General features: G+C 43.0%; 2 protein-coding genes and 1 long non-coding RNA gene across 3 annotated transcripts; 2 read left to right on the plus strand and 1 right to left on the minus strand.

Moving 5' to 3' along the window:
• Positions 1–4,962: 4,962 nt before the first annotated feature.
• LOC132457599 (uncharacterized) lies at positions 4,963–9,934 on the plus strand. Its single transcript, XM_060051854.1, has 9 exons — positions 4,963–5,853; positions 6,303–6,461; positions 6,948–7,542; positions 7,664–7,740; positions 7,883–8,072; positions 8,243–8,364; positions 8,459–8,687; positions 8,775–8,921; positions 8,996–9,934. The coding sequence occupies exons 1-9, from the start codon at positions 5,545–5,547 to the stop codon at positions 9,244–9,246; spliced, it is 2,079 nt and encodes a 692-aa protein (XP_059907837.1). The 5' UTR covers positions 4,963–5,544; the 3' UTR covers positions 9,247–9,934.
• Positions 9,508–10,841, minus strand: LOC132457600 (P2X purinoceptor 7-like). Its single transcript, XM_060051855.1, has 2 exons — positions 9,974–10,841; positions 9,508–9,812 (listed from the first exon to the last, which is right to left on the minus strand). Exons 1-2 carry the CDS (start codon positions 10,399–10,401, stop codon positions 9,632–9,634), a joined length of 609 nt encoding a protein of 202 aa, XP_059907838.1. The 5' UTR covers positions 10,402–10,841; the 3' UTR covers positions 9,508–9,631.
• Positions 10,842–21,265: 10,424 nt separating this feature from the next.
• On the plus strand, positions 21,266–23,619 carry LOC132457601 (uncharacterized). The gene is made up of 2 exons (XR_009525733.1): positions 21,266–22,140; positions 22,925–23,619. It is a non-coding gene; the product is annotated as an uncharacterized LOC132457601 (long non-coding RNA).
• Positions 23,620–25,056: the final 1,437 nt, after the last annotated feature.

Genomic DNA, 25,056 nt, shown 5'->3' on the forward strand with positions numbered 1-25,056 from the left:
ATTTAGGACACATGAAGATAATGTATTAGGTTGAATTTAGATCACCATTAGACACTGGACTGTTTAACTGTGGCTACTCTTCCTGGAGTCCTTCCTTTTCAGTTTTAATCAAATTAGAGGACAAAAATGAATCAATTCTGACACTTTATTTTAATTTCACAGCTTTATTTTTGTTTTCTAACCTCAGTACTGTATTTATTAACAGACACATATTCATATTGTATAGCTAACTGTAACTGAAAGGGGAACATTAATAATGGGAGAAAGATAATAGAGAAGGGGTGGGTGTGTCTGTCTGTCTGTGTCTGAACCTGTCTCTCTGTGTTTGTCTGTCTGTCTGTCTGTGTCTCTGTCAGTGTCTGTATCTGTCTGTCTGTGTCTGTCTGTCTGTATCTGTGTCAGTGTCTGTCTGTGCCTGTGTCTGTTTGTCAGTGTCTGTCTGGTCTGTCTGTGTCTCTGAGTTTTCACAGTGGCATTTTTCTTTGTTGCAGTTATAAACAGCAACTTCCTGTTGCCCATGCTCTGAAAAATGTCAATGACTTCACTGAGGTTGATTGGAATATCCTTTTCAATTGCCAGTAAAAGAAGCTCTGACAACCTCTCCTCTGTGCAAAGGGTGCGAAGTTTTGTTTTCACCAGCTTCAGTTTTGAGAAAGAACGTTCAACAGTTGCTGTAGAAACCGGAAGGGTGCCATATGTCTTCAGCAGCTCAGTCAAGTTAGGGAAAACCAGATGTGCATTGTTTTCTTTGACCACTGAAAGAATAGATGTCACACTGATGGGTGAGGGGCATGAGTATGAAGTATGGAAGACCTTAAGTTCTGTCTGCAATTTGTCTTCTTCTTCAATGTTGTAGAACTGGCAGAGTTTCTTCACAGCTTGCAGTGCCTCTGTTGGAATTTGTGCTGTTTTCCAGTTCTCTGGGACTGTCAGGCAGTGGAGGGCATTCAGGATTTCCCATGTGGAGTTATCTTCTGCTTTAAAGCGTCTCTGAAGCTCTTGTGTCATTGTGTCCACAAAAATGTAATACACTTTAACACGGTAGTAGTCTTGCAAAGTAGGGAATGTGTGGTCAGCAGTAGCTGTTGTGGCAATGACCTTGAACTTTGCTGGCATTTTCCTCCTCCTAGCTTGACCAGGAATCTCAGTTGGGGGGTCCAGGCCCACTGATGCAGCCTTCTCTGTAGCGTGTTTATACATGTTCTCAAACTCCTCCTCTGTTCTGCTGTGGGCCAGCCTCTGAAAAACTCCATCAACAACTTTGTATGCTGCAGCCAGGTCTATATCTTTCTGCTGCAAAGCATCAGAGGCCATTGCAGTCACCTGGAAGATTGGACAGGTGATCTCCAGACACAGTAAGAATTCAAAGTTGATGCTCTTGAGAAGAATCATTGCATCACCAGAGGCCTGTTTCAGGTAGCTGGTTTTGAGGCAACCCCGAGTTTGTTCGCTCCGAGTTAGTGGAAACTCTGGGTTTTCCGTTTCAGGTAGCAGGTTCAGCGCAACCGAGAGTTAGTTGCTGCGGCAACATACGCCGTGGACCTAACCTGCTCGGGAGGTGGTTAGACCTACTCTGAGTTTGTTGTCTATAAGGCTGAAGGCAGCTCTCCGACAGAAGGAAGTGTTAGAAATGGCATGTCCTTTTCTACGAGAGCCTGTGGATGTAGAGGCTGCGATCCTCAGAAGGAATCTCCGTGAGGAACGATTATTAAGAACCCGGTTGGATATACTTTCTTTTCCTGATAATTTTCTTCACGAGCGCTATCGTTTTTAGCGCAATCTATCATTTATTTAGTCCACCTTCTCAGTCCCCATGTTAACTGTCAAACGCACCGGGGGCATGCTTTAAGTTTAAGTTGGTTTTTTTTACGCAATTAACACATATGCAGAATGATCCGCCCCGTGCTTCCCGCCCGCTCTGTACTACATTCACTTTAACGTTGTGGCTTTCCCATGATCAGAGTAGCTGACTAACCACGGACCTATAACTGCTGCAAGTCAAGAAACTAATTTTAAGAATGCAAGGCAGAAAAGACCCTGGTACTGCTTTTAACCAGATCTTCTCTACATGCACATGCTCCACATAATCGTCTGCATTGTTCACTGAAGTAAAACCCTTTGAGTAAACTGTTCAACAAAATAACTTTTCCCACCACAGCCCGTGTTCTAATAAATACAATCTACTTTTTATGAGGATTTCTTTATTTCCTGAAAGCACAAAAAAAGTCATTCATATCGGGTATGTTTTTAGAGCAGGGAACAGTATCCCAGTTTGCACCTCACTCACCTTTAACTTATGTTCCAAAATTTGGATCTCCAAAGCATCCTTTTGCATATTTTGAATTGTTACAATTGCATGGAGGTTGGTGAGGGCATCTGGTTCAAGTAGGGCGATGACGCCATGGAAGAAGATGATTAGACAGTGAAATTATTACTTGAGCGCAGAATATTGCCCCATCCAATTTGCAACATGCTGGGTTGCGTGTACATATTTAATTATTTTGAATAACCAACCTCTTATAAAGGCACTTCTATCCTGGGGGGTGGGGGGGGGGGGGAATCAGAGGAGCTCTCCCCAGGGATGCCCTCAGCCACAGGACGCATACTCGGTTGTCTGAGGGCCATCTCCTCAGCCTCTGTGAGGCCTGCAGAGGTGGCCTCTGCTTTTTTTTCGATTTGCTAACATGGAGGAAAATGTTACCCTAATATTCAGTAAGCGCTATTTTGAAGACAATATATATATATATATATATATATATATATATATATATATAGGCAGTGTTGGGGGTGGCTGGGAAATGTACTACTTACATTTACTGCTTAAATATAGGCCCATCACATGTTGAATATAGCTGTTAAATTAGGTACAGCAGGCAAAACCGCACAATTGATTTGATTTCAATTCAACATTAGTTTACCTGTTTGAACTATATTTTTGTACTTCATCTTCATTTGCTGCCAAGTCCTCTTGGGGCAACTCGGGGTTGCGTAAATTGACACACACACACACACACACACACACACACATACACACCATTTACATATTGAATAAGTGGAAGATATTAAACTTTCCTCTTATTTTTTTTTATTTTACTAATTTATTTTACTCACGCATTGACTTGTTCAGCTATTTCAGGCCAAGCTCTCTCTGGGTAACTGCTCGGCATACGCGTTCATTAGAATTTCCAATTCCGTGGGAGAAAGTAAGTGGATCTACGCTTTTGGTCCATGTTTGATCATGTTATCAGAGATCCATTGATGATGGCTCTTTAGAGTCAACAGGCACGCCCTCAACCCAGAGTGAACATACTCAGAGTTGATTAACCCAACGCTGATCACCTGTTCTGAAACCGAAAACACAGAGTTTCTTTTCAACCCTGAACTCTGAGTCAACCAACTCAGAGCGCAGGATTAAACTCAGAGTATGTTAAACCAGCTACCTGAAACAGGCCTCTGCTGAAGAGTCTGGTGGGTCTTGTTGTGTCATTTCCTCAAGAAACTGCATGACAGCTGGGAGGACCTTCCTTAGAGTGCGAAGGGCAGTTTCTCTGCAGGCCCACCGCGTGTCTGACAGCTTCTGCAGCTCCAGTGGACGCTGATCAGGGTACATCGTCTTCTGCATTTCAGTAAATGCAGAGTGTCGTTTGGATGAGTTGGCCACAACAGCATAAAGTTTTTCAACTAAGTTGAAAAAGCTGACAAAACAGATGTTAGACTTTGCACTTTCAACTAACACCAGATTAAGGCAATGTGCCTGACAGTGTACATACAAGGCCTTTGGATTTCTTTTTAGAATTCTTGACTGAAGTCCCTTAAAGCGTCCGCTCATGTTTGCAGCACCATCATACCCTTGACCCCGGATGTTTTCCAACTTCAGATCATTTTCTTCCAGTAGAGCTATCACGACCTTTTTAAGAGCATCTCCACTTGTGGTATGAACGTTACACACCTGAAGAAAGCGCTCCTTGATTTGCATGTTATGCACATACCTGATAACAAAAGAAACCTGTTCAGTGTGTGCAGCATCTGTGGTTTCATCCATGAGAATTGAAAAGGTTTTGCTCTCTTGGATTTCTTTTTGGATTACTCGTTTGACTGATATGGCCAAAGCTTTGATCATATCATTCTGACTTCTGTTGGAGAGGAGTGAGACAAGAGGTCTTTTACCAGGTCCCTGCTTCTCTTTTATGGCTTCCAGGTGTAATTTAATTACACTGTCATATTTGCTAAACAGCTCCACCAACTCTAGGAAATTACCTCGATTTTGGCTTGACAGGGTCTCATCGTCCCCTCTAAAAGGCATGCCCTGTCTTGCCAGGTAAAGAGTGGTGGCTAGTAAGCGGGACAAGATTTCTCTGTTTTTTTCTCTTTCCCTGTCTTTAGCAGCTTGTGATGCACGGTCACTCATTTCGAAAGCTGCCTCCAGTGATCCCTTTTTTAAGTTGTTCCACCTCACCATACCACACATGTGTGATTCTGAGGCACTGTGCTCTTTAATTCTCCCCAGAGCCTTTCTCCACCGATTAACTCCTTCTGATTTCCATGTTTTGCGGCCTGTGTATTTTTCCTCACTCAAAAAAAGACGGCAGCTGAAACAAAACATGGCGTCAAGACTTGGGGAGTACTCTAGCCATGCGTTGTTCTGATACCATTTCTTTTGAAATGATCGCCCCTCTTCATTTTTTGGAAAGGATGAGAGCGCTGGTTGACAGGGTCCAGTACTGTTGCAAAACTGAATGAAGGCCTCATCACATTTGATGTTTAATTGTAGGACATGGGCAGGATCATTTGGGTGGGTAAGTCCAAGTAGGTGTGACAATGTTTTCCTCCCTCTGGTTCCAGTCTCCTCCTGGCTAGCTGCTCCCTCTACCTCAACATTCTGTGTGGGCTCCTCAATAACCTCTGACACCTTTCCTCCAGCCTCTGTCTCCTCCTGGGTTTCTGTTCCCAGGAAACTCTTAAAGGACAATTCCGGTATTTTGAACATTGAGCCCCCTTTCTGGTTTGTTTATGATGAAATAGAGTGGGTGACACCGAAATTTTAACTATTAGTCCTTTCTCGGGTATTTGGCTCATTTTGAATCGCTCCTGCCTGCTTCACAATGGTTGTCTGTGTGCATACACAAACCTGTCATCCCAGCAACCCTAAACGTTCGTTTTCGAAAATGTGCAAGTAACCGAGTGGTTAGTGGCATTTGTGAAGTTTAAAAAAAATATATCGGCGCAATATATGGTTTATATCCGTGTTAGTTGCTAATTGGAACTATTTTTTCAGATACCTCACAACCGCATATAAACTTCCGCTCGCTGTGTAACCAGCTGTGTAACCATGGTTACACAGCTGGTTACACAGTTCGACCACCTGTTGACGACAATATTCCAGAGGAAGAAGAAGCATAATAATAATATATATAGGTCTATATGTATATATATATATATATATAACTAATATAATATATAATAATAATAAGAAGAAGACGTTCAACTTCATTTTCTGTCGAGTTCAAAACCAAGGCATCAGCTGTGGTTACCGTGCAGTCGATTATGGGAAGAATTTGTGCGGTCAGAAACTGCGGGAAGATCTCTAGAAAAAGGAGTTGTCATCGGCTTCCTCTCAACACACCTAAAAGTCATAGAGTCAGAAAGTTGTGGCTTTCATTCCTCGGGTTCGACATAAACACCCCAGTAAATGTACTTCGGGAAGCCGACCATCGCGTTTGCGCCTTTCACTTTCGGCCTGAGGACTACCTGAAATCAACAAGTCATCGAAAGAAGTGTCCGAAGAGACTGCATCTGAAAAGGGCAGCTGTACCGACGCTTTGTGGACCAACGCTAGACGAAAAAGACCTCGGGGTAAGCTAGATCATGTACAACGTTATGTTTATGATTAGTTTAGGTTGAACATCTGACTCGAACTGAAGGTTACACGGACCAAAACAGCGAGTTCGTTGTTGCTGCTTGATGTTTTTGACGATGATTCTGAAGTTAGTCTATAGGCCTACTAGTATTTTGACCTAGAATAGCGTTTTTAAAATGTTTTTTTGATCGTAACGTCTCCTAAAGAGAGCTGATGGGGTATCCACAGAGGTTAGATCAGACATGGGCATCATACGGCCGTGATTTTGGCCGTGATATATAATATATAGATATCTATAGCCCATATTATATATCTTATATTATTATATATGCGACCATGCATAACATAATCGCTTGAACCACCGTTCAAATGGCAGTCTGAGCCATAACAACAATATTTGTGTCAGTAATGTTGATGAGATGTTGTGTTTTGCAACTTGTTACAGGCTGTTGGCGGTGTGGTGGACCAGCCTTCTACCTCCAGCATATCCTTGGTCCTCACCAGTCCACAGCCACGGCCTCACCAATCCAATAAATCCCCAAGGAAGTCCTTATCTGGCAGTTACCTTGCTTTCCCTGTGATCAGGGAGAGGCTCTCACTATCTGTAAGTTATATTGTTACTATATTGTTACCTTACTTGTGGTGATACAATGTTTATTAGGTGAGTGCTGCATGCAGCGCTCAACTATTGTATCTTCTTTCTTTCTTTCTTTCTTTCTTTCTTTCTTTCTTTCTTTCTTTCTTTCTTTCTTTCACACACACACACACACACACACACACACACTTATTTTACATTTCTGCATTTTTAGCAATGCTTTGCGCTTTTCATTCAGCTGTCACTCTATTTGTTTTCAACCATTTCCATTTTCTCAAATGTTTACATTGTTTACTCCATTTAGACTTTTGAACTTTTGTTCAAACCCCATCACTTGATTTAAGACATACGTTTCTTTATGTCTTAAATAATCTATGTGGCTTTATTAAAACATATTTTCAACCTCACTTTGCACTACAGCACATTTTCTGCAGGAAATGCATTTTCTAGTTATCACTATAATTGTAAGTATTCCTTTGCTTCACTTTTCAACAGCCAGATGATTGTGAAACTGAGATGCTTCAAATGGACACAAGCATTTCCTCAGTCATTGAGGATGACCCAAAAGACATGAGCTTCAGCCTCAGTCAACAGTCAAGTTCAAGTGAAACCTCCAGTTCAAGTGCCTCAGAAGAGCAAGGGGAGTGGGATGAAAGAAAATGGATTGTGAACGAGTCTAGCATCATGCAACTGTTTAGAACATGCCATATATGTGCCGCACAAATCACTGATAAAAAAGTGACAACTACAGGCAGCCAACTAAAGATTGAATGGACATGTTTGAATAATCATCATGGCAAGTGGGCATCATGTCCTGATGCAAGAGGAATGGCACAGAATAACTTGCTTGTTTCTGCTGCTACGCTTTTCTCTGGAACAACTTTCACTGAAGTACACGAGTGGGCCAGCATCCTAAACTTGCAACTCTTGAAGAAATCGCAGTACTACTCCATCCAATCCGACTACCTTATTCCAGTAGTACACTTTGCATACAAGGATCATCATGAGAATCTCATTAGGCGACTTATTAGACAAAAGGCTGAAGGCGAGTCCATAGAGCTGTGTGGAGATGCCAGGTCTGACTCACCAGGTGAGTGTGTTTTTTTTCTTTAATACAATAACATGGAGGTATGGATTGTAAGACTGTTGGAAATGTTTTCCTCTGGATAGTAAGGAGGACTCACATGTTGTCACGCTATTACATTCTACAGGCTACAGCTGCAAGTATTCCACCTATTCGTTTCAGCTTCTATCCAGTAATGAGATCATTCACTTTCAACTACTACAGGTAAAACTAAAATGCTGCTTGTCCGATTTGTGAAACTATACTCTGGGTGACAGAGTATAGATAAAGCATTATTCAGTGGGTGTATTGTATTTGTTTTTTTGCTATTGCTAATTCATTCATTTCTATTCTCTTTCGTCAATAGGTAACGGAAGCTAGCAGTTCAGTTGCCATGGAGTCCCAAGGCTGTAGGAGGGGCCTCAACCATCTCATTTTCAATGAAGGAGTAGATATAGACCTCATCACTACAGACCGGGCCACATCAGTTCGGAAAATAATGAGGGAGGAATTCCAGAATGTTCACCATGAATTTGATCCTTGGCATGTATCAAAAGGTAAATAGTTGTATCAAAACAATGTAAATTGTGATTGACTCAATGACTCATCAAATCATAACCTGATAGACCTTCCATGTATCAAGACCACATATCTTGTACTGTGAAGGAGAACCTTCACATTTGGCTCACCCACATTTGTGGTAATGTGTTTCATTACTATTACACAGGCATAAAGAAAAAACTGGTAGCACTCGCCAACAAAAAGGAAAATCAGGTCCTGCAGGGCTGGATTCGGGCGATCCTCAATCACTTTTGGTTCTCATGCTCATCTTGTGGTGAGAGTGCTGAGGTAATAACCCCAATGCATAAAGAATGTATAAAGATTGCACTGAAATCCCGTCAGAAGATTATCAAATAGTCTTGAAATGTAATATATTCTGTAGGAACTGAAGCGACGGTGGACCTCAGTCCTCCACCACATCTGTGGGGAGCACACATGGGAGCAAGATGGAAGAAAGTGGGCATGCCCTCACCCTGCTCTCAACCCAGATCAGCAAAGGACAAAGCGATGGCTCCAGCCAGAGTCTCAAGTGTTCAAGTCTTTACGGAATATTGTTGAAGATAAAAGACTTCTGAAAGACCTTGAGCAGATGACTCGCTTCAAACATACAGGTATATAGCATTATGAAACAGATCTATGCAACTTTTCAACCTATGTAGTCACTCTCTCAATGTCTAATGAAACACTTTAATTTACAGGATCTTTGGAAGTGTACCACAACGTTATGCTAAAATATCTGCCGAAACGACTGCATTTTCGGTACGACACCATGGTAGCCCGAACACAACTAGCCATCCTGGACAACAATTACAATGTCGGCCGACAGCAGACAGAGACTTCAGAAGGTATTGAGATTTCATAAGTAAGCCCCTAAATGTGTTTGTCACAACTTGGCTAAGAAATAATGTTCTCTGTGTAGGACTTCCAAGATACAGTATGGTGTTCCCAAAACAGAGCAAGGAATGGGTAGCCAAGAAGATCTATGAGCCTACTAGTCAGTACTTCACACAACACCTTGTGAAACTCGTGTTGGAGAGAAGGGAGGAAAGAACACCGGAAGACATTCCACATGTCCAGCGGCCTGCAAACATTGCCACTAAGGAGAGACCCCCCAAGGAAGATTTAATCAGGAAACATCAATCCAGATTCCCTCGCCACACTGATGTTTGAAAAACCAAGGATCCAGATTGTAAATTTGTTTATATGTCAGAATCAGAATCACTTTTATTACCCCTTATTGTACAGTAGGCTACACAAGAGCAAAAGTATTAGGCTTGGTTCCTCAGCATAAAGAGTGAAGTGTAGGGTGTTCAAGTGGTAGTGTTGTAAATGTGTTTGTAAATACAGTCGGCCTATGTCTACCTTTACCCATTAGGAAAACATGTTTAGGCCTACAGACACTAGTGCACTTTCTAAATAAAACTGCAACGATTTTTGAACAAAAGTTTTTTTATTGAGAAGAAATTAAAAAGTAAACGCAATGCAGTTAGGTAGGAACAGAAGGTAGGAACAGAAGGGTAAGATATACATTGGAATAAGAATAAAAATAATGAATTCAGAATAATTCCTCTATCTCACTGGGTTTAAACCCAGCATACTGTCCAGTGGGGGATGGGAACGCATTCCTAACAGCCCACACCACGCAACTGGGTAATGCAAGGCGATTTCCTCGTCCCAGTGGTTGACCTTTGAGGGCCCACTCCAGAATGACTCGATAAGCCACAAGTCGGTATTGACTGAGGGTAACAAAACATGGATAGAGCAAAGACTGGGTCAGTAACTACTAGTAATGAGACGGTGGCACCGTTTTCAAAAACATTATAGTCGAGATACATGCGAATTATACAAATTGGCATCTGAATATGAAATACATTAGGCCTACATCAATGTAGCTTACCTATCTGACAGTTGGCCATTCGGTCCTTCGGGTGTGGGGCGTTTCTTCCAGTTAATTTTAGGGACCCAGAAGAAAGTCTCCAGCACGGTTTTATTTAGGAGATGGCGCACTTCATTTAGAGAGATGCAGGGCGACACAGTCTCGTCGACCGAGACATTGAGGTTGGCCATACCAGCTGTGACGACAAGGTCCCACTCCGTGCAGCACCTACTTTCGTGCTCCGTCGGCATCTGCCTGCACTTCCCACAGGCACACCACCAATTTCCCGCGATCCTGGGGACCGCTTCAGCCGGAGCTTCAGGCGCCTCCGTAGCCCTGGCCTCCATCTCCCGTAGCTCCTCTTGGGTGTATTCTGGTTCATACAGATATCCTCTGCCGTCAAACTCAAAATCGAGTGCGTCCTCCAGAAGCCACCTTTCATATTCCATTTTCAATGATTTTCCCTAATCCGAGGTGCTCAAGTCACGGTACAAGATTTCAAACCAACGTAAACAGCCCACCTTTCCGGTTCGGCGGAGTAATATCAACGAGCAGTAATGAGTCTTCCAACTGAAATCAACTGGCGATAAATGTGCAATAAAACACGACAGAAACCATATATTGCGCCGATAATTTTTTTTTAAACTTCACAAATGCCACTAACCACTCGGTTACTTGCACATTTTCGAAAACGAACGTTTAGGGTTGCTGGGATGACAGGTTGGTGTATGCACATAGACAACCATTGTGAAGGAGGCAGGAGCGATTCAAAATGAGCCAAATACCCGAGAAAGGACTAATAGTTAAAATTTCGGTGTCACCCACTCTATTTCAGCCTAAACAAACCAGAAAGGGGGCTCAATGTTCAAAATACCGGAATTGTCCTTTAATTTCTCTGAGGCACAGTGTCTTCCTCTTTCTCTCCTTCCATCTCCTCCTCCTTCTCTCCTTCCATCTCCTCTTTCTCTCCTTCTATCTCCTCTTTCTCTCCTTCCATCTCCTCCTCTTTCTCTCCTTCCATCTCCTCATCTGACCTTTCATCATTCACTCCCTGTCCATCTGGGAACAAGGCACAATTTGCTCTTGGATTAGTCTAATTAACACCTCTTACACCTAACCATTAATCAATAATAATATAAATCAATCAATAATCAATAATTAACCCACCATACATAATGATAGATAATGTAACAGAACAACAACAATGAAATTGTGTTTGTTACTGTTGTTTTCTCAAACTGAATACCTCTGCAATGTAAATAACTGGTGCATGTGTTATTCTTACCTTTTGTGCTCTTTGTCATCCAACTGGTGAGTGATCCACTGCCTTTCGCAGCCTCACGCAGCTCCTTTTGTTTTTGTTTTAACCTCCTCTCCTTACGAGGCATCTCTGCAGAATGAAATATGATCGTTAAACTACAATCTGATGCACATAAAACACACACAAACACAGTGACATTTCATACCTTTTCAAAAATAGTACTGTATAGCCACAAATTTAGGCTAATCCATTCATAATCTGCCCTTTATTATTCCTAGTGCTACTAATAAAGTAAAAAAATACAAATATTTTTTTATTCTTTTATTCAATTTGACTATCGACTTTGCGCAAGACAACAAGGTTCTAAAAGTTATATAATTTGTATGTATAGCTATTATATTTAATTTGTGTGTAAATGTTATAAATAAACAAGTACTGATGTTTAAATGAGAGGTTGAGAAAATCAAAACTCAAATTCTTCTATTATTGTTGTATTTATACTGTAGGCTAATAGTCCAAAATTGTGTGAATATGCATATTGCATAGTTTTAGTGAAATAACATAGTCTATGCCTCATTGCCTCTAGAAACATAGGGAAAAACAGCTTGACAGTAAAATAACACATGATATCTCTCTAATGCACTTTGCCCATGACAAGAGAAACATACAGAAACAACAACAAAAAAAGTTTGATGTACTTTTTCCCCACAGCAGGCTGTGTGTGGTTAACTAGCGGCTATAATTTGTGAGAGGTCTGTGTGCAGATTTGGATGATACAGAGGATGCTCATTGCTCACTTCACTTTGTCAGTCATCTTGCAAGAATACACCGTGCACAAACGAATACCGCTGCAGAACCTACTCACCGGACCAGTTGTTCACTCCCTCGGGTCTTCTTCGGTTTAACGAGACTAGTAGTGGCCGTCTCCAGCAGCTTAGCGAGCAGGGCACGTCTGGGCACGTCAGGGCAGCGTGAGGGCACGTTGTGGATCATGTGACCGGCCAAGGTAGATCTAAATTATTATTATTATTAATTATTTTGTTTTATTTATTATTATTTTGGGCCACAGAGACGGACTTTCTCACACACACACACAAAACAAACAAAAAAAAAAAAACACACACTGACAAAAGGGCACTTTGGGCATCAAGGGGCAAAGGGGCAGGTGCTCAAGCCCCCTCCGCCCCCCCCCCTCTGTACGTGCCTGCTGTGTTGTCATTCTCAACCACTTCTGCATTGGAGTAAATAGTCGGAGCTTACAGTTTGTTATGATTAACCGCTAATTGGATACATTGCATTTTCCGTTAGTTTAATTTCTGTTTGATCTGTCTTTGTTTACCATCGGCTCATCTACCTGGAGAAGGATAACTTAATTATAAACAGGCCTAGTAGTAATGTTAGTGAGAGTGTAATGGTTGCAGTTTATGCATTTGCTTTGATCATGAAAAGGAGAAGATGGCGAGTTAGAAAGCCGAGAATATGGAGCCGCAGTTGGCTACTTCAGCACTGTGACTTCAAGCAAGCTCAATGAGACGGACGCAGACGGTTGCTAGTTGGCTATTAGTTCACATGAAACACAAAGCAGCTTGTTTTCATTTAAATTCAGCAAGAAACGCTGCGAGGAGGAGGAAACTGCAATTTTAAGTGACGAGTTACCATCCTGCTCGGCCGCACTCTCCCTATCCAATCCTCCCGTAGCCTGCCCCTAACACCTGCAAGGCAAGTAGCTAACATTAACGTTAGTCTCTGTCTGGCTCTCTGTATGCACATTTTCTGGAGAAAAATAATATTGGCAGTGCAGTTGGCAGAGCGAGGTAACTTGTGATAGCGTTTTATGTGTTATAGGAGGAGACAGGGTTATGCAGCCTATAAACGCCGTTCCCCAAGAAGAACTGTCACAACCTCCACTGGATCTGTCATCAATAGATGAGTCTGCAAGCCAGCCCGAAATCTGTACATTCCCAGCCACACACATATCGGGGAAAGATAGGAGTTTTTCTGACAGGTGGTACTCAAAATTCCTGTGGCTTGAATACAGCATCTCAAGAGATGCTGTTTTTTGTAAGTCTTGTCGTTATTTCCCTGAAGCAGCTAATGATGCTAGATTCATTAATACGGGCTTCAAAGACTAGAAACGTTTTTCTGAGGGTTGCCGCAAACATGAAGCCAGCAGGGCACATGCTTCAGCGCTGGGGAAAATGGATGGTTTCAAGTAAAGTCACCAGCCAGGACGGGGAAATGTTATTAACCAGCTGAACAACGATGCCAGCGACAAGTCCTTCATTGAAAGACATAGACAGCACATCATGATGATAATAGATCTCATCCTGTTCTGTGCAAAACAAGAAATCCCATTGCGTGGGCATCGGGAAAACCCAGAAGCATTAAACAAGGGTCATTTTTTGGAACTGATTGACCTGGTTTCCAAATATGACCCAGAAATAAAAAGGTGACTGGATGAATTACCCAAGAATGCACCACGCTATACAAAATGAGATACTGGAAATCGCAGCATCACTCCTTGTAAAAAAAATAAAAGGCAGATTCACATGATGAGCCGGACACATTATGCTATTTTTAGCAGATGAGTGCAAAGACGTGTCAAAAAGAGAGCTGTTGGCAGTATGCGTCAGATACCTGCACAATGGCACATTGAAAGAACGGGCTGTGGGATTTGTGGAAACGGACAAAATGACAACAGATGCAATATCGGCTAAGGTTTTGGAAGTGCTGGAGCCATTGCCGCTGCTCCCGGGGCTGTGCGTCGGATTTGGGTTTGACGGCGGTCATGTTGGGGAACAGAGGAGGGGTACATGGGATACTGAAAAAGACGGTTCCCCACGCTATATATGTGCATTGTAACTAACATAGACTCAACTTTGTCCTGTGCACAGCAGCTAAAGTGTCTCCTGGCATTTCAACGCTTTTTGATATTATAAACAGCTTGCATAACTTTATGACTGGGCCGCACAGACATGCCAAATTTCTGGAAATTCAAAAACAGATGCGACCAGGGCAAAAAACACTGGAGCTGGAGAGATCCTGTGATGTTAGGTGGAGCTCTGTTGCGTTTTTGAAGAAAGTAGTTCAATCCTTGGTCGCTTTTAACTCACTTTATTAGTTAAAGTATTTCGGTATGGTAACTATGAAGCAAAAGGGAGGGAATTGTATCTAACACGTGTGTGGAGAAATACTGAGGAGCTACGTCGAGCCCCGGGCTTACGGTAAGGCCACACCAAACGCGTTACTCGCGTTGGATAACGCGAGTATCGCGCCTAACCTGACGCTTGATCATTGTGTGATGGTTCAACGCGTCCAACGCGTCAACGCGCCAACGCAGCTAGATGATCCCGCCCATTTTCTCCCGCTCCTTCTCTTTCCAAAGCTCCACAAACATGAAGGTCACCACCATCGCTGCGCTGTATGTGTTGTGGAAGTTGGAAGAGAGAAATAAACTCAAACGCCGTCGTGTTTGGGTACATGAGATCATCCATAGGCGCTTAGAGCTGGGTGAGTTTCACCACCTCCTCCAGGAACTCCGCCTGGATGACGGCCGGTTCCAGCGGTATTTGCGCTTGACTGTCGCCAAGTTCGATGACCTGCTAGCCCGGGTTGGTGCCAGGATCTCCCGTCAGCACACCAACTACAGGCGCTCCATATCAGCGGCGGAGCGCCTGTCCATCCGTCTCCGGTAAGTTGCGGCTTCATAGGCTAATAACTCTATCAAAATCAGCACATTCTGTAGTCATATACTGTCGGAAAGTGCATACATCTATTTCCAATGCGCTGTTTGCATTTGAGTAGTGACACATTCATTCAAGCATCGTGCACTAGGCTCACCCGTGGCATAGGCCATTGTGACATGACAGGCATACTGTGCCTGGCGCACTGGCAATGTGATCAAGTGTCATGTTGGGTACACTTGAAACCCAGGTTCAATGCTGGTTGGGGTGACCATGACCACTCATCAATGGAGCATTATATTAGTATTAGAGGAGCTAGCATAGGAGAAGAGCAGTAGGTAATTACATAACGAAATTATCATCTCACCTCCACATAGTCCCCTCATTTTGGGATATTCCTCCTGAAGGGCTCTGCTGATCTGTAGAAGATTAAAGTTGTCATTGTGGGGAAAAACGGTCTGTCTAGTTACTGGACCAGATGAAATGAGACGGAGAGGTAATAAAATCTGTCGGCACGAGGACCTTGGATTTATTAACGGTTTTGGCAACGGTTATGCAGAGTCATAAAGCGTGAGAGATCGAATATGTCTAAGTCCCTAATCAGCGCTGACGGTTCGTCCAGAGCTTCGCCTCCGTGGAAGGTCTGCTTCAGAAGAAGATCAAGAGTCCCTGTGTGATACAGTCTTATGCTGTATCCTCCTCTCGATCAGGTGTGTGCGTTTGAGGTGTGTATGGTTCTGTGTGTTTTTGCTTGACCTTGGCTCCCAGGCCCCTAGTATATGCATGTGTCCTCCTAACGGGGGAGAGCTCCTCAGTGTCTCCTGTGTGATAAATTAAAACGGGGGAGCGCCCCCCCGAAGTGTCTCCTGTGTGATAATTGAATGTGGCTCTCCCGTTCTTGAGGATGACTGGTGCATTGTCTGAGTGTCTACCATTTGCCTGCTTGGGAAATGGGGCCTTGGCTCTGGCCTTGACCTGACTATATATTATCATGTTTGTGTTATGTGTTCGTTGGGTTAGAGCAAGAGTTGACTATATTGTAATGTGTCTGCCATGTGATGTGCTCATCAGGCTAGGGTAGGAGTTAGCTATATTTATAATGTACATGTGATGTACTCAGCAGGTTATTTTTCCCAACATCATGTAGACATTGTAAAGCCACTAAAACAATCCTTTTTTTTCCATTCATAGTGCTTGAAATCACACCAAAGATAGGATGCAAAGTTATGGAATCTATACGGACGGACGGAAGGACGACACTCTGGCGACAGACAGACTGACCAATAAAAACGTCAATGATATTCATAGTAACTAAAAGCTTACATCTTCATGGTCGGCATTCTCACTGATGTTCACAGTCCTCCTGCCGAGACCTGCCTGCAGTAGGACGATTTCATCTTTGGGTACATGCTCTTTGTTGCCTTTCAATAGACACATTTTTGAGGCCCTCTCACGCGAGGTGCTTGTGAGGCCCTCTCGCTCCTGATGCAGCTCAACAGATTCCTCACTGCTGTCTCAATAATAATAAATAATAATAAATACAATTTATATAGCGCTTAATATGGTACTCTAAGACGCTTAATAGTGTGTTCTTCAGGCTATTTTTGAAAGATATGGTTAGATAGTCATGTACATTTTGGACAATAGCATTATTTGAAATTTCAAACGCAGGCTATATAGCACGAGTGAGAGTGGGGTTGGTAAAGGACATACGCACGGGTATAACCAGTGGTGTAGTCCAGGGTATACGCGGGTATACGGCGTATACCCACTTATTTTTCAGTCAGCATTGCGTATACCCACTTCTAAACCCCCCCAGATGCGCACCATTCAGTAGTATCTGCAAGCGAAATCGCGCACTTTTCCCCGGTGAAGCCATGACCCACGCTACTCTGCCACTTATTGGCTAATACTCGCTGCCTTTACTGATTAGATTGGTTAACTGTAGGCATGACGACGAATGAGCCAATCGGAGGGAGAGAAAGGCGGGTCATGCCGAAGTAAATATCGCGAAAGACACATTTACTTTTACAAGTTTACTTTAAATGATCTATAATAATCCGGTAAAATGAAGCGAGCTATCCAAACAAAAATTTCATTCGACAATTTCAAACGTCCTCGCGAATCAATATCAGCTCAGCAGTTAATGTTAGCGATCGTACACCGGTACAGTTACCGTCGACGCCCGCTCTGCCCCCCGCCCCCGTCGGAGAGGAGGCTGTTTGAGACCTGGTTGAAGAGCCATCGTGCTGCCTCTTCTGTGCGTTCTAGACAGTGCAGTGTGAAAACTCCTGCAGAAAGCAAGTCTGTCTGGAATATACTGTAGTATGATCATGGTTAGAAACCCAGTACTGGGCTCAGAGAGCATATCACAGTTGATGTGTTGTAAATGCATTTATATTTTTTCTTGGTAAACTAAATATTGTTGTTTTGTTACATATTGTTTTGTTGAATAATTTGAATGATGATGTTCAATCATCATATGATATTTATATATATATATTGATATTATACATATCTAACGAGATGATTGTTGTGGAAGAGAAATAATCTAATGTTTAATCTAAGGTGAAATATTAATAAGGATGCATTGTCAAAAGTAGTATGTTATTTAAATAAGTGTTCAAAAAATTACTGAAACACCATGTTTGCCTCATCTATATTTTACATTCATGATGGCTGCCTGTGTGACCAGTAATACCTACAAACTGCTCCTGATCAAGTCATGTTAATTTCATAATAGTGGCACACTCTGGCCCATGCTATGTGTTTTGAATCAGCTGTTCAAAGACACCGTTTACAAAATAAATTACTGATTTGCCATGTGAGAGATAAGTGTCATTCCAGGAATAAGGAATAGTTGTCTCTCACTAGTCTGTGGGCCAGTATTTGTTTAGTCATTTCATAATCCTTCCTCCCTGAGATCAAGCAGCAGAAATTATGTGCCAATGTAAGTAAACTAAAAAGAGTAGTCCCAAATATCACTGTTTCTAAAAAAGGGTGGCTGCGTTAAAAAAAGGGCAAACATTTAGAGTATACCCACTTCTCCAGGGACCACTACACCACTGGGTATAACTGGTGTATAACTAGACCGTAGCCACTATATTGCTGTTGAAACACATGCTATTTCTATTAAGTCCAGTTGTTTGCACAAGAAGTCAACCTTATTATATTATGCATTCAAAATAAGAACTTACACGAGAACTTCCTGACGCTTGATCCATTCTCTATGTAAAGAAGGAGAGAAAAGAACAATAAAATGTATTAATTTGGTCAGCATATCTTCCGACTATTAGGTTGCCTTCTCAGATAAACTTGCGCTGGTCATGTCAAGGTGGATTGCTGCATGCCAACTGGCATATTATTTCAGACCAATTCAAAAGTGCCAAAGGCTATGCGGCAGCGGCGACCCTCCTGAGGCTATGTCAAGTGCTCAATGGACAAGCATGAGTAGCCTATCTATCTGGCGATCGCGTAGCAAATTGTCATTTTACCGGTTCAAACCAGCGCTTAAAACATTTTCGAATCATTTGGGCGATTCAAACTATTTTCTTTTTTCTTTTTTTGGGCAACTTCACACAGGTGGCGCAGCATCCAAGACATTTCTGAACTTATGTTATGGCGACCACCCCTTAACGCCTGAATTTATATAGCTGCATATAAAAAAATATTTTATTTGTGTTTTTACCTTAAAGTAGATGGTAAATAATGCTGAGATTATTATTTTCACTTTTGCACAAAAAATAAATAGAAATTTTGGTATGTTACAAATTTGCGACAACAGGCATAATGGTCAATTTGGGGTCAATTTGGTATGTTGCAAATTTGCTACAGCAGGCATAATGGTCAATAATAACATAACAATAACACAGTGATATAACAGTGAAAAAACAATATTTTATCCAATGTTTCAATGTTTTATTTCATCCTATCATCCTTTATTTAACGTAAGGTACAGCATTTCATTAATTTGAAGCAATTATTTTCTATTCCAATACACACACACACACACACACACACACACACACACACACACACACACACACACACACACACCCCTTTTCAATGCATATCCTTCTTCCTAACCCACCCCCAATCCACACACACACACACACAATCATACCACACATCAGCAATGTAACAAGGTTTAAAAAACAGTGTTTTTCTGTAACTATGTAGCCCTTAGGGTTAACCTCACCCCTCACACACACGTGGTTCGTGCACATGGTTTTTTCCCCCCTTTTTAACACTCGTGGAATGCACAGAAGCAGTTTTTGTTCTTATTGAGGCACAGGTGAACGTCACATTTTGCGCATTTGAAGCTCGTGTGGCCTGTGCACTTTGGGAACTTGCAGCGTTGCCGCACACTGTCGATTTGAGGCCAGTGACCCACAGCATCAGCACGGACATCTTTTGTGGGAATAGCCTTAGTTGGTCCCCTGCGCTGCTTCTTCTGGAACTCTCGCTCCACGTCAGACGAAGGTCGCCCCCTCTTTTTGGCCGACAGATCTTTGCCTTGCATGCAGAGGGACTGTGCAATGGAAGCCTTGAAAGCCAGCAAGTCCTTCTGCTTCTTCCGTGGAACATTCAAGTTGTCACAATCACGCCGATAGAGCAACCAGCCATTCACAACCACCATGTCCACGAAGTGAAAGAAGAATCGGTGGTAGAACTTCTTAGACCGGATGTGGATGCGGTAGTAGGCGATTAGGGCATCAAGTGCATCAACACCACCCATGAACTTATTATAAAGGGTGATGATGCTTGGACATTCCACAGACACTTTCCTCCTTTGCTTTCGGTCCCACCTCTCTACGAGGGAAACAGGCTGGGCACTTGCAAAAGTGCTGGCAAAGTTCACCCCTCTGTTGTCAAACCATTTGACAGCCCTAATTTCCACACGGTCAACAACAGCCTGTTGCTCCTCAAATGTCCCTCTTCCCTTCTTTTTGAGCTCTTTGTCTTTGCTGAAACTGCAGCCTCGCAGACGATTCTCCCGCACAGTGCCAAGGGCTGGTATCCCCCTGTTAGCAAGAGCCACAAACAAATCGAGTGAGGAAAACCAGTTATCAAAGTACAGCAGGTGGTTGACTGAGCCTTCAATAACTTGTGCAAGTTTTAGCAGGATGTTCCCGCTTGCCCCGATGTCTGGTGAACCTGGTGGAGGATCAGATGTCCCTGCATAAATGTCAAAAGAGTGCACCAGGCCTTTTGTGTCGCACAAAACAAAGATTTTGTATCCCCATTTGTAGGGCTTTTTGGGGATGTACTGCTTTAGAACAGATCTGCCTTTGAATGGCACTGTCACACTAAATTTGTACCGGGGGCGAAATTTGTACCGGGCGCGTCATCCAGACGTAATCCACTCCAAATCTGCCTGGCAACAGATGATCGCTTCGTCCGTTGCCTGGCAACGGACGATCGCGTCGAATGACGTGAACATTCGCGAACCTTCTATCTAGCGATCCGTTATCTGTATTGTGCTATTTCGTCCTTGACCTGCTTTAAACACTCAGTTTACTTGCTAAATTTGATTAAACAATTAAATACAATACAAATATAAAGTAAAAACAAGTGTTATCTGTAATGATATCAACATCAGTTATTAGACCGTCACACGGAGCATGCGCAGTTGGATTGGCGCGCTGCATGTTGATGTCTGTTCCAAGATACATCGTGTGTTTATTACATAGGCGTAGCGGCCATATACATTGGGGGGTACAAGTCCCCCCCAATGTTCAGATATGCCCAAAATGTCCCCCCCAATAAATGGCTGGGAATAGGGATATAGCAATTCAATATTTCTATGGGTAGAACACTTAGGTTTTCCCTGAAGTACACTCCGTTCCCTGAACGCATCTCTGCACAAAGTGCGCGCCGCACACCCTAATAACTCAATCCGATTCCATCTACAGCTCTTACAGCCAATGAGAATATGGCTGTTCGGGCTAGCTAGCCAATGGGATAGATCCATGATTTGATTCGTCCCCGCACGTGCGGCTCGGTGACGGTGACTTGTCACTCGATTGCATTGGTCATCAACCGTCTTTTTTACATGACCACGGAATCAAAAACATCAACAACAGCAAATGAGTGGCGTGTTATGATCGAAAACACAGGTAAGTTATGAAGCTTTTGATCGTGTCTCTCAAATTTCGTGGGTTGTTGTCGCTTCTCTAGCGAGCAGCATCATTAGCTATGTGTTACCTATGTAATCAGCCAGCTAGATGACGTTGGCCTCGGCCTCATTATGCCGACGTCTCAATGTTCCGAAATATTCCCCATTAGATCTAAATGCATGGGCAGTTTGGTTTTAAATGTGCTGGGGACAGAGATGCATTCGGAAGTGCATTTTCAGAATAAGGATGCACTAGTTTTTCTCTCTTTAGTGCAGTTAATGAAAGGTTCTGAAATACGGCATACCCATGTAGCTAATACTAAGGAATAAAATGTATACAAAATCTGTCTGGCACGTTTTATGAAGAAAACGTTTCCAAAAAGTATCGGACATATGACCCACTATGTTCTGCTCCATGTATCCAATGTTGACAACGTGACATGACATGGCTAAGCTACCAACATAAACAAGAGGAGCTAGGAAAGGAAATTAACTGCGTGTTCAAGTTCAGAATGGGGCAAACGTGTGCCTACACTACACACAGCACTACAAAAATCGTCAAGATTGTATTTGGTGCTGCTTAGTGTGAGAGAGAGCGAGAGAGACAGAGAGAGAGGCCTGATTCACAAATTAACAAATGCCAGTGACAGTAAAGGTGTTGGCAAGCTGTAACAAATATGCATTAGCAACCTTTGCTGGTTTAAGTGAATTCACCATCCTCTTCAGGGTAACTAGGCTTGGAGGTTTGGAGAGCGAAAGAGAAGAGCAAATGATTGGGAGTAGGAGAAGGGAGGTAAGGATGATAGTAGAATCTCATGTTAGCCAGGCCTGCCTCAAAATTGGCTGTGTCGCACACACACACTTGTGTATGTCACCATGGGTAAATCTTTCACATGCACTGTAGGCCTACGAAGTGCGCAACCATTCTCAGCACTCCATTTTAGGAACTATCAATGTTGTACATTGTAACAACAAGCCTGCATGAAGTTTTAACTTGTCTCTCATGATGTTAGTGCTGCTTGTGTTATTTCACAGTCGTCATGAGCAAGAGGAAGCAAGAGGGTTGCAGAGACATTCGGCAATGTTTTGCCTCGTCTCAGAAAAGAAGCAAAGTAACTAAAGAGGGGTGAGAAAATGAGAAGTGTTAACCTATCAGTTGTAGCATTACAGTACAGTAGAGTTAATAGACTAGCCATAGAATTATTGTCATTCAGATCAAAAGTGGTTTGTTGACTATCTGAGAAAGGAACAGTACTGATAATATTTCTTCCCTGTGGCATGTCCACTTTGGTGGATGAAAGGATGAAAGCAGTGTGTGTCAATCTGGTAGTGACATAGAGGTGAGTAGCCTAAGAGAGGAGTTCTGGAAACTAATAGAGCCTTGGCTTTTCCTATGTTCAATGCAATTTGTAAGTTACTTTGGATAAAAGCGTAAATATTAATGGTTTAAACCGAATTGTTACATTAGAGCAGAATCCTGTTGGCAGTGGCACTGATGTCTATAGTGTGTTTCAGTAGTCTACTGGTAAATAGTTTGCTGATATCTGTGATATTATTCCTTCCATGTTTCCTCTGTTGTGTTCAGAATAGAGCTAGTGAGCCAGAGGGAGAGACAGAAAGTTTGGAGGATGAAAGCACAGGGAGAGTTTGTCAATCTAGTGGTGGCATATAGGTGAGTCGCCTAAGAGAGGAGTAAATATGAAAGGTTAAGACCGAATCATGACATTCACGCAGAATCCTGTTAACACACATGTATATAGTGTAGGGTTGTCAAAAAAGATTATACTCTGATACTAATCGATCAAAATAAAAAATAAAAATATCAGATTAGATACTTATGTGCAACATTATCGATACTAAAATCGCTGTCTTCATCATCTTCATCTCTTTTTTTTTCTCGCCTCCTTCAGTTGACACACAACTCTACACAGCAGCGTTGCAGTTGCTAATATAGCAATATAATAATTATTAAGTCAAGTTTCATTCAAGGTTACAAAACATTGTATAATGTATGTATTCATAGATTAATCCATAACTACCGTAATCAGAAAACATTTAGGTTATGTCCTTGACATGTCTAATTCTTTAACAGTGCATCATTCAATACGGCTAATGGTTTCACAATGAGATTAGCTCAGTGCGCTCTCTCATGAAACTCATCTATGTACTTATTAAACAAGTGGATGAAAATATCAGAAAATCTATATTTTCTGAGGGGTAACAAAAGTTTTGGGGTGACTTCTATTTAGGTCCATGAGATAGATGCACCTGGGTGGGTTTTACTCAGCATTGGCAAATGTGATGGTTATGCAATAAAAAATGTAATGGAAGTAAGAACTGGCTGGATTTTGTGTCCTTGTTGTGGTGGTGCAGGTGTTTGTTTGTGTATGTTTTGTAAAAAAGACAAAACATCAATGAATGTAATGTGGAAAAAAAAAAGGACTGGATTGGTTGAAATATTGAGGAGCACAAAATGTTATATTTAATTTAAAAAGTAAAGGAAAACAGAGCTCTGAAGTATATGTGTGTCATCCTTTTCCTAATTTCAAGTCTTCCACACTCCCAGACTGCTTGGTCACATCCAGTATTAAAGTGTTTTAAACATCCATCCCTAAAAAGGTCTTCAAAATTAGGTGCAAGGTATTGAGATTTTGCTCTCAGAGTGCACCAGATTAATGCATGTTCAAAATCTTTGCCTCGGGGGGGGGGGGGGGCGGACCCCGCCCCCAGGCATTTGTCCCCCCCAATGTTGAAACCATGGCTACACCTCTGGTTTATTAAGGAACCCAACAAAACATCTAGCGATCCGTTAACTGTATCATGTTATTTCGTCTTTGGCAACATGAGCGCGAATGTTTCTTGAAACCTTCCCGGCAACGGACGACGCGATCATCTGTTGCAGGGCAGGTTTGTAATGGATTACGTAATGATGACGCGCCCGGTACAAATTTCGCCCCCGGTACAAATTTAGTGTGACAGCACCATTTGTTCGTCGATTGACAGCATCTGATCTTGAGGGAGAGCTTGGAATTTGGGGAGCAGTGAATCAATTAGTGGCCTAATTTTGGATCCGGGAGAACACGCACTGCAGGTGGTGGTTCTCCCTCAGCCCTCGGGATCTTCCCCCGTTGGGGGTAGATGCGTTGGCACACACACCTTGGCCGCGGGCTCTCTTGTATGCGTTTCCCCCGCTCCAGCTGATCCTTCCTCTTCTGGAACGGGTCAGACAGGAGAGACTGTCCCTGATATTAGTGGCCCCGGAGAACCGTTCAGCTCTGTGGTTTCCAGAGCTGGCCGCGCTCTCGCGGTCGGCGCCTTGGCCAGTACCATTCAGGCCGGATGCGCTTTCACAGGCCCACGGGACGGTGCACCACCCGCCCGATGTCTCGGGACGGCTGTTGGTTTGGCTCCTGAGAGGTTGATCCTGCAGGGCAAAGGTTTGCCTGAGACGGTTATCAACACTATTCAGAGTGCTCGTGCGCCTTCTACTTCTTCCCTCTATGCGGCGAAGTGGTGCGCCTTCTCTAATTGGTGTGAGACGAACCACGCTGTCCCATCTCAATGCGAGGTGGGAAGCGTGCTTTCGTTTCTGCAAAACTTATTGGAAAAAGGTTTGGCCTTCTCCACTATCAAGGTCTATGCGGCAGCCGTTTCGGCTGGCCATGCAGGCTGTGATGGTGGACCGATCTTCAGCCATCCACTGGTCAAGAGATTCTTGCGTGGGGCTAGACGGGTTAGGCCTGTTTCACGCGTGCTTACACCACGCTGGGATCTCCCCACCGTGTTGCGCGGATTGTCCAGGGATCCTTTCGAGCCTCTCTCTCAGGCCCCTTTGGATGCCCTGTCATTTAAGACGGCGCTCTTGTTGGCCTTGGTTTCTGCCAAGCGGGCCGGTGAGCTAACCGCTCTGTCTGTCAGCCCGAGTTGCTTGTTGCTAAACGAGGACAGCTCCTTCGCGTTGCTCAGACCTAATCCTGCGTTCCTCCCGAAGAACATTAATAGTTCTTTTCGGTCGAGGGATATTGTGCTTAAGGCTTTTCAC

This window comes from Gadus macrocephalus, chromosome 5, assembly GCF_031168955.1.
Source record: "Gadus macrocephalus chromosome 5, ASM3116895v1".
In the NCBI taxonomy this organism is placed as follows: Eukaryota; Metazoa; Chordata; class Actinopteri; order Gadiformes; family Gadidae; genus Gadus; species Gadus macrocephalus.

Bases quoted from the DNA above. Each gene is read 5' to 3' on its own strand.
- LOC132457600 (XM_060051855.1), bottom strand. From the start codon at position 10,401: ATGGAATATGAAAGGTGGCTTCTGGAGGACGCACTCGATTTTGAGTTT. The intron at 9,813-9,973 runs GTAAGCTACATT...TGTTACCCTCAG, and splicing joins AATGGCCAACTGTCAGATAG to TCAATACCGACTTGTGGCTT.
- LOC132457599 (XM_060051854.1), top strand. From the start codon at position 5,545: ATGGGAAGAATTTGTGCGGTCAGAAACTGCGGGAAGATCTCTAGAAAA. The intron at 6,462-6,947 runs GTAAGTTATATT...ACTTTTCAACAG, and splicing joins GGGAGAGGCTCTCACTATCT to CCAGATGATTGTGAAACTGA. The intron at 7,741-7,882 runs GTAAAACTAAAA...TTTCGTCAATAG, and splicing joins TTCACTTTCAACTACTACAG to GTAACGGAAGCTAGCAGTTC.